At 64.8% G+C, this 11,425-nt stretch overlaps 1 protein-coding gene across 3 annotated transcripts in view; it reads left to right on the forward strand.

Annotated features, from left to right (window-relative positions):
• Nucleotides 1-7,351, forward strand: part of ASPG (asparaginase) — a 28,254-nt gene extending 20,903 nt beyond the window's left edge. Inside the window, exons 11-17 of one of the 3 annotated variants that reach the window (XR_006886383.1) lie at nt 595-690; nt 965-1,128; nt 3,715-3,801; nt 5,939-6,038; nt 6,398-6,478; nt 6,760-7,034; nt 7,115-7,351. Coding sequence is in view for 2 of the 3 variants with exons in the window: in XM_046647789.1 (XP_046503745.1) it covers nt 595-690; nt 965-1,128; nt 3,715-3,801; nt 5,939-6,038; nt 6,398-6,478; nt 6,760-6,771 (540 nt within the window). In the remaining variant the exon portion in view is untranslated. Of the gene's footprint in view, nt 1-594; nt 691-964; nt 1,129-3,714; nt 3,802-5,938; nt 6,039-6,397; nt 6,479-6,759 lie in introns of all 3 variants that reach the window. The other 2 variants (XM_046647789.1, XM_046647790.1) reach the window with 2 other exon arrangements.
• The last annotated feature ends 4,074 nt before the right edge of the window (nt 7,352-11,425 follow it).

Raw genomic sequence — 11,425 nt, forward strand, 5'->3', positions numbered from 1 at the left:
CGTGGGCTGGGCCAGGTGTGGGGCGGCCTGTGGGGCCTCCTGGCACCTTGGGGAGCTCCTAGACCACCTGTCCCTTTCCCGGCGCTGGGGGCAGGTGGCTCTGCGGGGACCATGCGGACATGTGGAGCAGGGCCCTTCTCTCCAGGGTGGGCCAGGCTCCCCTTCCCACAGTCCCCCAGGAGGCTGCCTTGTTCTGAGTCTGCACCTGCAACCTCGCAGGCGGTAGAGACAGACGAGGAAATGGATCTCAGAGGGTGGGTGGGTGGCAGGCCCTGGTCACACAGCTGGTGAGGACGGAGCCAGATGGTGGCCTCGTGTCCTCAGCTTTGCTCCCGGGGGTGCGGGTCCTGGGGGGGCCTCTGGGTGGGCCTCAGATGTGACACTCACACTCTTTCTTTCCCCATGTTGTGACTAAGGAGGTGGCCCCACTCCTGTCCTGGACCCACTGCCAGTGCAGTGTCGAGGCAGGGTTCCCAGGGCCCCAGGCCCTGTCTCCTGTGTAAGGGGATGCTGCTCCTCACTCTGCCTGCTCCCAGGGGGACTGAGGACCCTAGGGACAGGCACAGTCTCAGGGAGCCGCCACCCCCAATGCAGGGGGCCGATGCTGTGCGGGACACCCTCATGCCCAGCCTGGCCTGTGCTGGGGCCCGTGCCGGCGACCTGGAGGCCCTGCAGGCGCTGGTGGAGCTGGTAAGCCCTCCCCCCACCTCGGGTACCGGCCCCAGCCGCGCCAGGCCCCAGAGGTGGGGTGCTGGCTAGCTGCGGGCAGGCCAGCCTTTCCCTGGGCCCACTAGCCGCCTGTGCCCTGGCCTGCCGGGCTGTGCAATCAGCTGGTGGGGCCTCACTGAAGCTGAGGGGGCCACCGTGGCTGTGCCAGGCCCCCTGCTCGGGGTGCCCCCCGACCCTCCCTGTCCCCTCCCCCTGGCCTTGCCCACCCTCCCCTCAGTGGGTGATGTGCCCTCAGGGCAGTGACCTAAGCCTGGAGGACTGCAGTGGTCAAACTCCACTGCACGCGGCTGCCCGCGGGGGCCACGTGGAGGTGCTCGCCATGCTGCTGCAGAGAGGGGTGAGCGTGAACGCGCGGGACCAGGACGGCCTCACTCCCCTGCTGCTGGCTGTGAGGGGCAGGTACTCTGGGGGCCTGGCCCCAGGCGGATGTGTGGGCAGGGGTGCCACAGGAGGCGGGCCTGGATAGAGCTGGCTCAGAGAGGGCTGCCGGTTTGCCTGTGGTCACACAGCTTTCTCCGGCACAGCTGGGTGGGGCCAAGGACACCTGCTTCCCAGAACCTCGCCCACTTCCAGCCTGGGCCCCTGGTACTGGCAGTGACCAGGCCGGGTGTGAACAGGGCCCAGATAGGGAGGACAGACTCTGGGCAGGTGATCGGGGAGGTCTTCCTGGAGGAGGTGAATTCCAAGTGGAGCCAGGCAGGCCCAGTAAGACCCTGGCACAGAGTTTGTAGAAAACAAAAACACAGAGGAAGCATGTTCCCCAAGTTGTCTATGCACACCTGTGGGGCTGGGGGTGGAGCAGGGGGAGAAGCGCCTGGCCCAACACCGGGATGGGGCAGGTAGAAAGCAGGTTACCCGGAGCCAGACACCGGGCTGAGACGAGCACAGGTGCTCTCAGGGGGCAGGCTCAGCCTTCACAGTAGTAGAAGGGGGCCCCCCCAACTGGCCCCACCCAACAAACCCTGGCTTTTAAAAATGGGGGTGTATCGGGGGCTGCCTAGGTGGGTACTTACAGAGCCAGGCTCTTGCTGAGGCCCCGAGGCCCGGAGCAGCCGGTGTGGGCACTTGATGTCCAGTCTCCTTCTGGGAGGGGCCGAGGACACGGGTGGAGAGGCGGGAGGCATTGGGGGCTGCAGCTTGCAGGGGTGTTTGTATGAGGGTCATTGTTGAAGGAAAACACGCCCGAGAGAGTGGTCACCAACAAGGAGCCAGGGTCACAGGACATCCTCCCTGAGCCCTGCGCAGCTCTGACTCTTTGCCCCTGTGGTCAGGCAGGCAGGGCACAGGGCCTGGGCAGGTGGCCAGCACAAGGCAGGAGGAGTGGGCACCGGGCCTGGGGTGCCGGTGTGTCCTCTGCTGGGGCGATGGGGTCTCCTGGTCCTCCCCAGGCCCACCTGGCATCTCTCCGAGGGTTGGGCCCTGGATGCTCTGAGCATGGTCTTAACTCCATGGGGTGGGCAAGAGGTGGGCTTGGGGGGGCCTCGGCCTGGCAGGGGGTGGGGGCGGGTCCCTCTGGGGTCTCTGTCCCCCTCATCCGTGGCGAAGCCTGGGGCGGGATCAGATCCAGAGTGCACCTATGCGTGTGCACACGTAAGCGTGTGTGTTTCTGAGGCGGCCCCCGCTGTGGCTCTTCATCCTTGGTGGTCTTACCGTTTCCAAATGCAGAGCTGATCCGGGCATGGTGGCTGCCGCAGCTCCCAGACCCTGCTTCTCCTCGGAATTTCTCTCTAGGGGGCCCTTGGCTTGCAGAAACCCAGTTATTTCTGGGGGGTGCTCATGAGTCTCATGGATGGAAGCAAACACTGTCTGAGCCCGGGGTCGCCAGACTGTCAGGGCCAAGTCCTGGGCGCCCTCCCCAGCTGTGAGCCTGGTGCAGGGGTGTTGGGGTAGTGCCTTCCTTCCCAGGCTCCTGGGAGCATCCAGAGGCGCTCAGAACAGGCCTAGTGGTGGACGGAGGGTGAGGGGCTGCGTGGGGGGCATGCCCCTGGCACCCAGGCTGGGGTGATCTGGCTGGAGAGTCCAGGCTGCGCGTCCCTGGGTGTGGGCAGGCAGTGTGATGAGCTCACCCCATCCCAGTCCTGCCCCCTCATCCCTCTGGCTGTCACAACACCGCCTCCCCCAAACCGGTCTCCCGGCCTCACTCCCGGCCTGGCCCTGCTGGGCCTTGGGGTGGTGGAGGGGAGGGGCTGCCTTGCCCCAGAGGGCTCTTGGGGACTGGTGGTGGGCAAGGCCTGGGGGGCCATACCCTTCTCCCCAGGCTCCCTAAAAGTGGGGTGATCATGCAATTTATGGTACATCCCAGTGCTGCAGGGGAAGGGGGCGCCGGGTTAGCGATTATGCTGTGCAGGCCAGAGTCCCCTCTGCAGCAGGCTGGGCAGCCTCAGGCCTCTGCGTGTTCTGTTCCTTGGCCTTGCCCCCCCCCCCCCCCCCCGGCCCCCCCCCCCCCCCCCCCCCCCACGGACTGCTCCCCCCAGCGGGCGACTCCAGGCTTGGCTCAGGCCAGGCACCTCTGGACACCTGCAGACATCAGGGCCCTGCTCTGGGCCACCAGCCTGACCCCACTGTTCACGTTTGTCTGCTGGTATCTCATCCCCACTCCACCCCCGAGGGCAGAATCCTGGCCTGTTGACTCAGTTTCCCAGACCTAGTCCTGGCTGGGAGCTCATTGGCAGTTGTGGGGCAGTGGGGCTGCCAGCTTGGTGTTGAGACTCCTTCAGGGCTGGCTGTCTCCAGGCACCCACAGGAGTACCTCGGGGCCCCAGCATGTGCCAGGGAGACCACTGTGGGGCCTTGATGCAGACAGAGGAGATGCTTAGCCAGGATCGACGGATGCCCCTCAGTGTGGCCGGGTGCTGGGAACTGGCAGGGAGCGGCCCTGGTCTGGGGTGGTGGGTTCTTGGTCCCGTGCACAGGTCACGAGGCCCTGCTGGTGTCTGAGTAGAGACTGCCCAGGGCAGATGGCCACCGTGCTCTTTCTCATGGCAGGCATCAGGGTGTCATTGAGCTGTTGCGGGCAGCCGGGGCCTGTCTGTCCCCTGAGGAGCTGGAGGACGCAGGGACTGAGCTGTGCAGGTGAGGGCCACAGGCACCTCTGTGTTTCCCAGACTTGGGGCCCGGGCTCCAGGAGGGAAGCTGGCCTGCAAGGAGGAACGGTTGGCTGGGATGGGGCCTTCAGAGGAGGGGAGACCACCCTGCACTTGGTCTGCAGCTGGGGGTCATTCCTGGCAGAGAGAACAGTCCAGCAAAGGGGTGTGTGTGTGCATGTGTGTATCTGTGTGCATGCATGTGTGTGGGCTTGAGGGCTGTAGAGAGGTCACATGGGAGAGGGTGGAGTGTGGGCTGGGGGAGGCCTGGGCTGCATCTGGGGAGGTTAGAGTGGATGGGGTGGGAGCAGGGGACCCCTCTCCAGGCCTGGTGACACGTCTTGAGAGTCTCCATCCTCCCCAGTGGAGGCCTCAGGTGAGGCCTGGTCCCATCAAAGGGCAAAGTGACCACAGGCCCAGCAGCTGTCCTGCCCCAGTGCCCGGCAGCCAGTTGCCAACATGATTCTGACCTCATTGCTGCCCTGAGTGGCCACCAAGGCAGGCCTGGGGAGACTGAGGCACAGGGGGCTTGGGGCCCTGGAGGTCCCCAAGGAGGGTGCTGGCAATGGCCAGGGCCCACTCAGCTCCTTCCCCCGTCCCCTGGGACCCCCTCCCTGGGGTGCCTCTGACACCCGCACCTGGTGACTCAGTGCTGCCCGCCAGCTCCTCCTGTGTGCAGCCTGGGCTGCCCATGGGCAGGGTCTGAGAGCCACGGGGGAGGGAGGCAGGGAGGGGCTGGGGTGGAGAGTGGAGGAAGGCAGGCCAGGGTGCTGGTGGTAGCCAGGGTTGGGGTCTGCGTCCCTGGAAGTCAGAGTCCCCAGGCCTGGGCAGTGTGTGACAGCGGTGGTCTCTCAGTCTGACTGGGAGTGAGCGGTGGGTGAGCTGCCTGCTCAGAAGGAAGAGGACCTGGAGCTCTGGCCCCCTCTTCCCCACCAGCCAGCTTCTCCCCCACCCCCATGCCTTGGTCCCAGTAAGGCCTCGGCCCCTCCTGCCATGAGCGTCAGTGTCCCAGGGGGACAAATCCTGCTGACCGACCCATCCCCCGCCCTTCTCAGCAATGACAGGGGTAAGGTGAACTCTCAGATATGAGGGGTGGAGGGCCCAGGAAGGCAGAGGCCTGTCTACAACCACTGGGGTGACTGGGCTGCATCCCAAGTGGGCCTTGGTTTGCTCCATTGACCGATGGGGAAACTGAGGCAAAGAGGGGCGGTGACAGCCAGGTCTCACCAACAGCACTAGCACCTTTGTCCAGGCCTCCACTTGGGAGTGGGCTGGTCCAACCTGAGCTGCTTGATTGGACTTGGGGGCCCTCGGCTGGCCCTTCCCAGGGGCGAGTGTGCGTGGGAGGCCTGGGGCAGGTCTGGGAGGAGCTGGTGGTGCCATCCAGCATGATTCACCCCAGAAATTACCCAGCGTCACTGTGGGGGCTGCTGCTTCTCCTTGTGATCAGGAGGGAGTCACTAGGGCCCCTTTGGGGGGGCAGCCCTTCCCTCCCTGGCCCCCCCAGCCCTGGTCAGCACATCTGGCATGGGCCCTTTCCCTCCTGGTCCCTGGAGGGGCAGTGAGCTCCTTTGAGAGGGGCCGGAGGGTGAGGGGGACCCCGGTGAGGGCCTGGGAGGTGCTCTGCTCACCATCTTCACCGTCTTCTCCAGGGCGGGCTGGCCGGGGGCCCCTCTCCCAGCCAGGACCCCCATGCAGCCTGCTGGGCCCAGGCCCCTCAACCCTGGCCCTCCTGTGTATCCCTCTTTGAACCACTGGGCTGCCTCAGACTTTCTTCCTGCCTCTGTGGACCCCACCTAGGGAGAGCTGTGTTGTGAAATATGAAGCTGGCATGTGGCACTCAGCAGGCAGGGGTGTGCGTGCGTGTGCAGCTGCGTGCGTGTGCATGTGCCCACGTGTGTGCCTGCATGTGCCTGTGTGCACCCTTCACCTGAGTCGCAGTCACTCCACCAGTGACGCCAGGCTGCCAGCCTGCCCCAGCAATTCCTGCCCTCCTGCCCTGGCCTGGCTGCGGCTAGCTCAGCTGTGCGGGGCTGGCGCTGTGAAAGTGCCCCAGGCGGGCAGGTGGGCAGGGGGACTGGCGTCCAGCAGGCCCTGATGGCTCCCTCCCTTGCTCCCTCTCCCAGGTTGGCATCCAGGGGGGACTGCGAAGGCCTAAGGGCGTGGTGGCAGGCAGGGGCAGACCTGGGACGGCCAGGCTATGACGGGCGCAGCGCCTTGCTCATTGTGAGTGCCACCAGTACCCCCGCTGCTCTTTCTAAGGCCACCTCCTCCAGGAAGGTCCCCCTGACAGTTCCACCGCTCCATCTCCCCTGCCCCTCCCCAAACACCCACCTCCTCTCCTGGTGGATAGGCTTCACATGAGGGGGCTGTGCAGGGCTGTCCCCCTTCCTCTCCCAGGCCCCTCCCAGGGCCCAGAGCTGTGGGGACCTGGAGAGCAGAAGAGACACGGGGCCCTGCGTTCATGGGCAGGAGGAGCCGGGTGGGAGGGCGTTCTGGTGGGCAGGGGGTGGGGGGAGCTGTCCAGGGCCAGGCTGCCGGTCAGCATCCCTGAGGCAGCCCCTACCCTGTGCTCCCTCCCACAGGCGGAAGCAGCTGGGGACCTGGAAGTGGTGACGGTTCTGCAGAGCCTCCAGGGTGGGGTTGGTGCCCAGGCCCTGGGTCCAGTAAGTGCCCCCAAACCCAGGCAGGGCTGACGGTTCTCCCATAGGGCTCCCAGCCCTGTGGCTGGACCCTGGCTTGAGGAATGTGTCCAAGGGCTGGTCCTGGGGATGGAGCTGGAGGCTGAGAGGGGTCGAAGTCAGTCGAGCCTGCAGAGCCCCTCCTATGGCCGGGCACACACACAGTGCAGGGGGGAGCTGACAAGTGGCCGGAGGGAGATAGGAGTGCTCAGGGAGAGCTTCCTAGGCAGAGCCCACCTCAGACCTCCTGTATTCTGTGCTGTCAGGCCACCCCGTGACACACCCTACCACAGCACTGGAGGCCCAGCCATGGCCAAGAAGTTCCTCGAGCCTGGAGGGGACCTCCGATCTCTCTCCTGCACCCCAGGACCCACTGGGCTGGGTGCTCCTGCCTGCCCTCCAGACTGAGTGGCCCAGGCCCCCAGCTGACACCTCCACCCCCTACTCCGTCATCTGGCCCTCCAGAAGACTCTCAAGGCCGGCTGGGTTTGCCCCGGTCCTTGGGTCCCTCCGCTGCGGAAGGCTGGGCCCCACTGCACAGGTGCCTGGGCTTGTCTGTCCACCAGGCCCCCGTGCGCTACCTGGGCCTCCACTCAATCTCAGGAGACCTCTCATTGTCAGGAAGTGCTGCCTGCTGTCTAACCGGAAGCTGTCCTGGTGCAGCGTAAGCCAGACCTTCCTGCTGTGACCTGCTGCAGGGATCGCAGGTGCCCCCCACCCACACCCCCCATGGCTCTCACCAGGATGTGCCCCTGCTGCTGGGACACTTCCTCTTCTGTTTCTGAGAAGCCTAAAGGTCTTTGTTGGGCAGAGTGGCAATAAAGTCCCTCTGGGGACCACTCCCTCACCAAAGCCTGGCTCCAGTGGGTCTGTTTGGGTCCCGGACTCTGGGTCAAAGGGAGGTGTCTTCAGCACCCTGGGGGGGAGGGGCTCCCAGCCAGTTCTTCCAGAGGCAGCAGGAGTGTGAGTGTGAGCCAGGCCCAGTGGGGGCGGGGCGGGCAAGCTGTCCCCTCCCCCCACTTTCCTGCCTCCTGGCCTTTGCTCAGGCTGTTCTCTCCTCCAGACAACCTCTGCCCCATCTCCTCTTCTCCAAATCCTTCTCATTCTTGAAGCTTGGAGTCACCTCCTCCAGGCAGCCCCCGACCCGCAGCTGCTGCTGCCTAACTCTCCTCTAGCAGACAATCTCTCTGGTCCTCACTGTCCCTCTCGGTCACTGTCTGGTTTTCACAGGGGCCTCTGCAGTATGCCAGCCCCTCAGCATGCTTCATTTCAGCCCCTGCCCTGCCTGCAGCCCCTCACCCACTCCCCATTACGAGCCAGGCCCATCTAGGCCGCTGTGTGGGGGGCAGGGAAGGGGTGACCTGTGCTGGCCCTGGTTGCAACAGCCTGGGTGGGTGGGCGGGTGGGGGCTGGCCCTGCTGTGGGCAGGTGTGTGATGGGCAGGCCCGGGTCCAGTGGGTGTGGCTCTCTAAGGCCAGTGGGCAGCCGCATGCTTTGTCAGAAGCCCGTCTGGGAATGACATCAGGTGTTTGGACCCCCAGCCAGTTCCTTGTCCAAACGGTGAGCAGTCCAGTGGGGCAAGGGCACGTGCCAGGCTCAGGCCCACCTGGCGACACTGGGCCTGGCTGGCCATGGCCTTCCCTCCTGCTCACAGTCCCTGAAACCCCCCTACTGGGCAGAAGGAGCTGTGGGGGCTGCCTCCCCTGGGGCCCCCACCACCTCGGTGCCTCCCTAACTGCCCACATGAGGATTCCCATCCGTTTGTCCATTGGGCCCTGGGCTGGGGGCTCAGGAGAGAGCAGCCTGAGGGCATGTGCCCTGTAGATATTGGGCAAAAGTGTGACCCCAAGAGCTTGTCTTTGGCATCCACTGTGCAGCTGGGGCCTCTCCTAGGTGGGCCGGGCTGGAGGCGGCTCCACCCGCACCTGCAGGCTTCTCAGCCTGGTTCCCAGGCCCGGGCTGGCACCTTGGCTGGCAGCCTTCCAGATTCTCGCCCAGACACGGGTGTGCCTGGGCCTTGCACAACCAGGTAACGCCACATAAGCATGGCAAGTCTTGGGGAACCTTTGCCCCACACCCTGATGAGTGGGGGCACAGGAGTGGGGGGTGCAGAGGCTCACGAGCCAGGATCCCCTGCTGTTGCTAGTGGGCTGGGACCCTCAGAAGGCCATAGGGGAGGCAATGGGAGTCGGGCAAATGCCCAATGGAGGCGAGGAGGGATAAGGCCACCTCTCGGGTCCCACGGCAGATCACTGCACCTCCCTGTCCTCTCCGGGGCTCCCTCATACAGCAGCTCACAGGAGGCACCCACCCCCTTCAGCTCGGCTCCCGAGGGACTGGAGAAGGCCAGAGTCTGTCACTCATGGCCACGCCACACTCGTCACTTCTCCCAGGGCCCGTGGAGCCCCAGGTTGTGAAAGCCGCAGGTGGCTCCTGTTACCCGAGGTGGCAGCACCCTCCCAGAGTGGGTGCCAACCTGCTGGTGTAGCATGCCCGCTGTCTCCTGAGTGGCCCGTGGACAGCACATGCTGAGCTGGTTTCCCCAGGTGGGTCACTGATGGCCAAGGAGAAGCTTCCGCCAGCCAGACAGGTGGGGGCAGCTCCCCACCAGGGCTGGGCTCCTCCACGTGCTTGTGGGACACAGAGCCCTACCGTGAGCAGCTCCTGGGCTGGACACGCGTCTCTGAACGCTCTGGCAAGTCGCGGGCACATGTTTAGGGGTCATTTTGTGTTCCTTGGGGAGAGGCCAGCCTGGCCCGGTAAGTTAGCTCCTCGGAGAGTCAGAGTAGCACCAGGGGAGCGAAAGGGCTGCTGGGCTCCCAGGCGCACCGCACCGTGTGAGAGGGAGCAGCCGCAGATGACAGTGCTGGAGGCTCACTTTCTGCCTGTGCCGGCTTGTCGTCCACTACACCCCTGAGAGGGTGTTGCTTCATCTTCCTTCTCATGTCACAGCTGAGGAAGCTCAGGCCCAGGGCTGTGCTCCGGGTTCCACGCTGGCACATGGCGGAGCTGGACTGTGAGCCTGCCTGGCACGAGGGCAGCCTCCTCCCCTCTGAAAGGTAGTGCCACTGGGAGACATGGCATGGGGCTGGCATGGGACAGGGGAGCCAGGCTTGGCACAGCGAGTGCTGGATAAGCGCGGGGGAGTCCCCTGAGCCCCACGGGGGTCTCGGGGGGAGCAGACTCCGCAGAGGAGAGCTGCATGGCCCACACCCAGTAATTTCCCTCTGGATGAGGCCTCCAGCCCATCTCAAATCACCAGGACCTCAGGGTTATCTCAGAAAACATCTCCACATTTAGGCAGCTATCTACCTTTTCCCAGCATTTTCATCATAAAATCAGACTTCCCAGACAGGGCCCCCCAGGGCTCCCCCACCCACAGCTACAGGGAACTCGATTTCTCTTTCGTGATAGGAAGTTCCCCTTCTGGTCACACCTCGATACCTCCTGCTGCAATTGGGAGCCACAGGTGCTTGTGCTTGTCACCTTCCTCCCCTGTGTCACCAGTCCCCTCTGATGCTGGAGATAGTGACAGTGTGTAAGGACGGGTCTGCCCTGGACTGGGCTGGACCAGGGCTTAGAATCGGGGACAGGAGAGGTGGGTTCTTCTGGCCTGCATGGTGGTGGTGGTGGTGGTGAGGAGGAGGAATTCCCAAGTTCCTCTTCTGGGTCACACACCTCTGTGTCCCTCAGATGTGTCCCTCTGCCCCCGCATTTGACCTCACACACAGACTCTCTGGCCTACAGACTCAGCAGAGATGCCGGGTGTGGAGTCCCAGCTCCACCACTGAGAACTGTTTAACCTCCGAGAAATCACTGCCCCTCTCTATGCCTCAGTTTCCCCAACTGCAAAATGGAAATAAAACCTTTGCTACTCACTAATCAGGGTGGTGGTGAGAGGGAGCCACATGTGGCATGTGTGGACATGCCTGGGGGGTCCATCACAACCTGGCAGCTGCGTCCTGGCCTGGGACCAACCTGAGGTTCTGAGCCGAGAGGACACTGGTCTTCTGCTGGCCGGGCGTGCCTGTGGGGCTGCCTTGGACTTAGCTGAAGGATTATGACTACCCGGTTGTCCACCCCCATGCGGCTGCACCAGGGGCTCAAGAAGTGGGCTGAGGACTTTAGGGGCCACACTCCTCCAAAGTTTCTTTCCTCAAGCTTGAAGCCCCCACTAGCCCCCATTTGCCCCAAGCAGGCAGCTGCCTGTAACAGAGTCCCAGAGCCTCCCTAGTCAGGCCCCAACATCCCCAGGTGACTAAGAGGGGAGGCCAGTGTGCCTGGGGGTGTGTGTGGTGGGGGGGCAGGGCTCTGGCCCTGCTTGGAGGAGAGGGTGGCAGGGTGGGCACCCCCAGTGTGCAGAGTAAGGGGTCAGGATGGGCTCCCAATGTGGGCCCTAGTGGGAGGTGTGGGGCGCTGCCCTCCTCAACCTCCGAGAAGAACCAGAAACTTGCTGGGAGCGTTCGCTCCCTCCCTCTAGTTTCACTTTCTCTTTATCCCGCCTTCCCCCCTCCCACGAAGTTCCCTTTGAAGTGAGAGGGACGGGGATGGGCGTGACCAGCCCCCACCCATAGACGGAACCGGGGCCTGGGCTCTTGCCGGCTCTGGTCCTCACCTGCCGGGGCCGCCCTGGGCACCAGCTCGGCCAGTGTCACACCCCCTTTCCGCAGTGAGTCTGGGCGCCGGGTCCCAGGCGAGACAGTGCGGGTGCGGCCCCCAGGGGCTCCCAGGCTGTGCGCCCGAGGCGGGGGCGCCGGGCGGGGCCGGGAGGCCGGTGAGTCAGGGCCACCCCCGCGCGGGCGCGCCGAGCAGGTACTGGGGCCCCGGACGAACCGCCGCGCGACCAGCCGGCCCGGGAGCCGCCTGGCCCGGAAAAACCGGTCGGGCCGGCGCAGCGCGGGCGCATTCCGGCGGCGGGGGAGGGCGGCCCCA

The sequence above is a fragment of the Equus quagga genome, chromosome 20 (genome assembly GCF_021613505.1).
Source record: "Equus quagga isolate Etosha38 chromosome 20, UCLA_HA_Equagga_1.0, whole genome shotgun sequence".
NCBI classification, from domain to species: domain Eukaryota; kingdom Metazoa; phylum Chordata; class Mammalia; order Perissodactyla; family Equidae; genus Equus; species Equus quagga.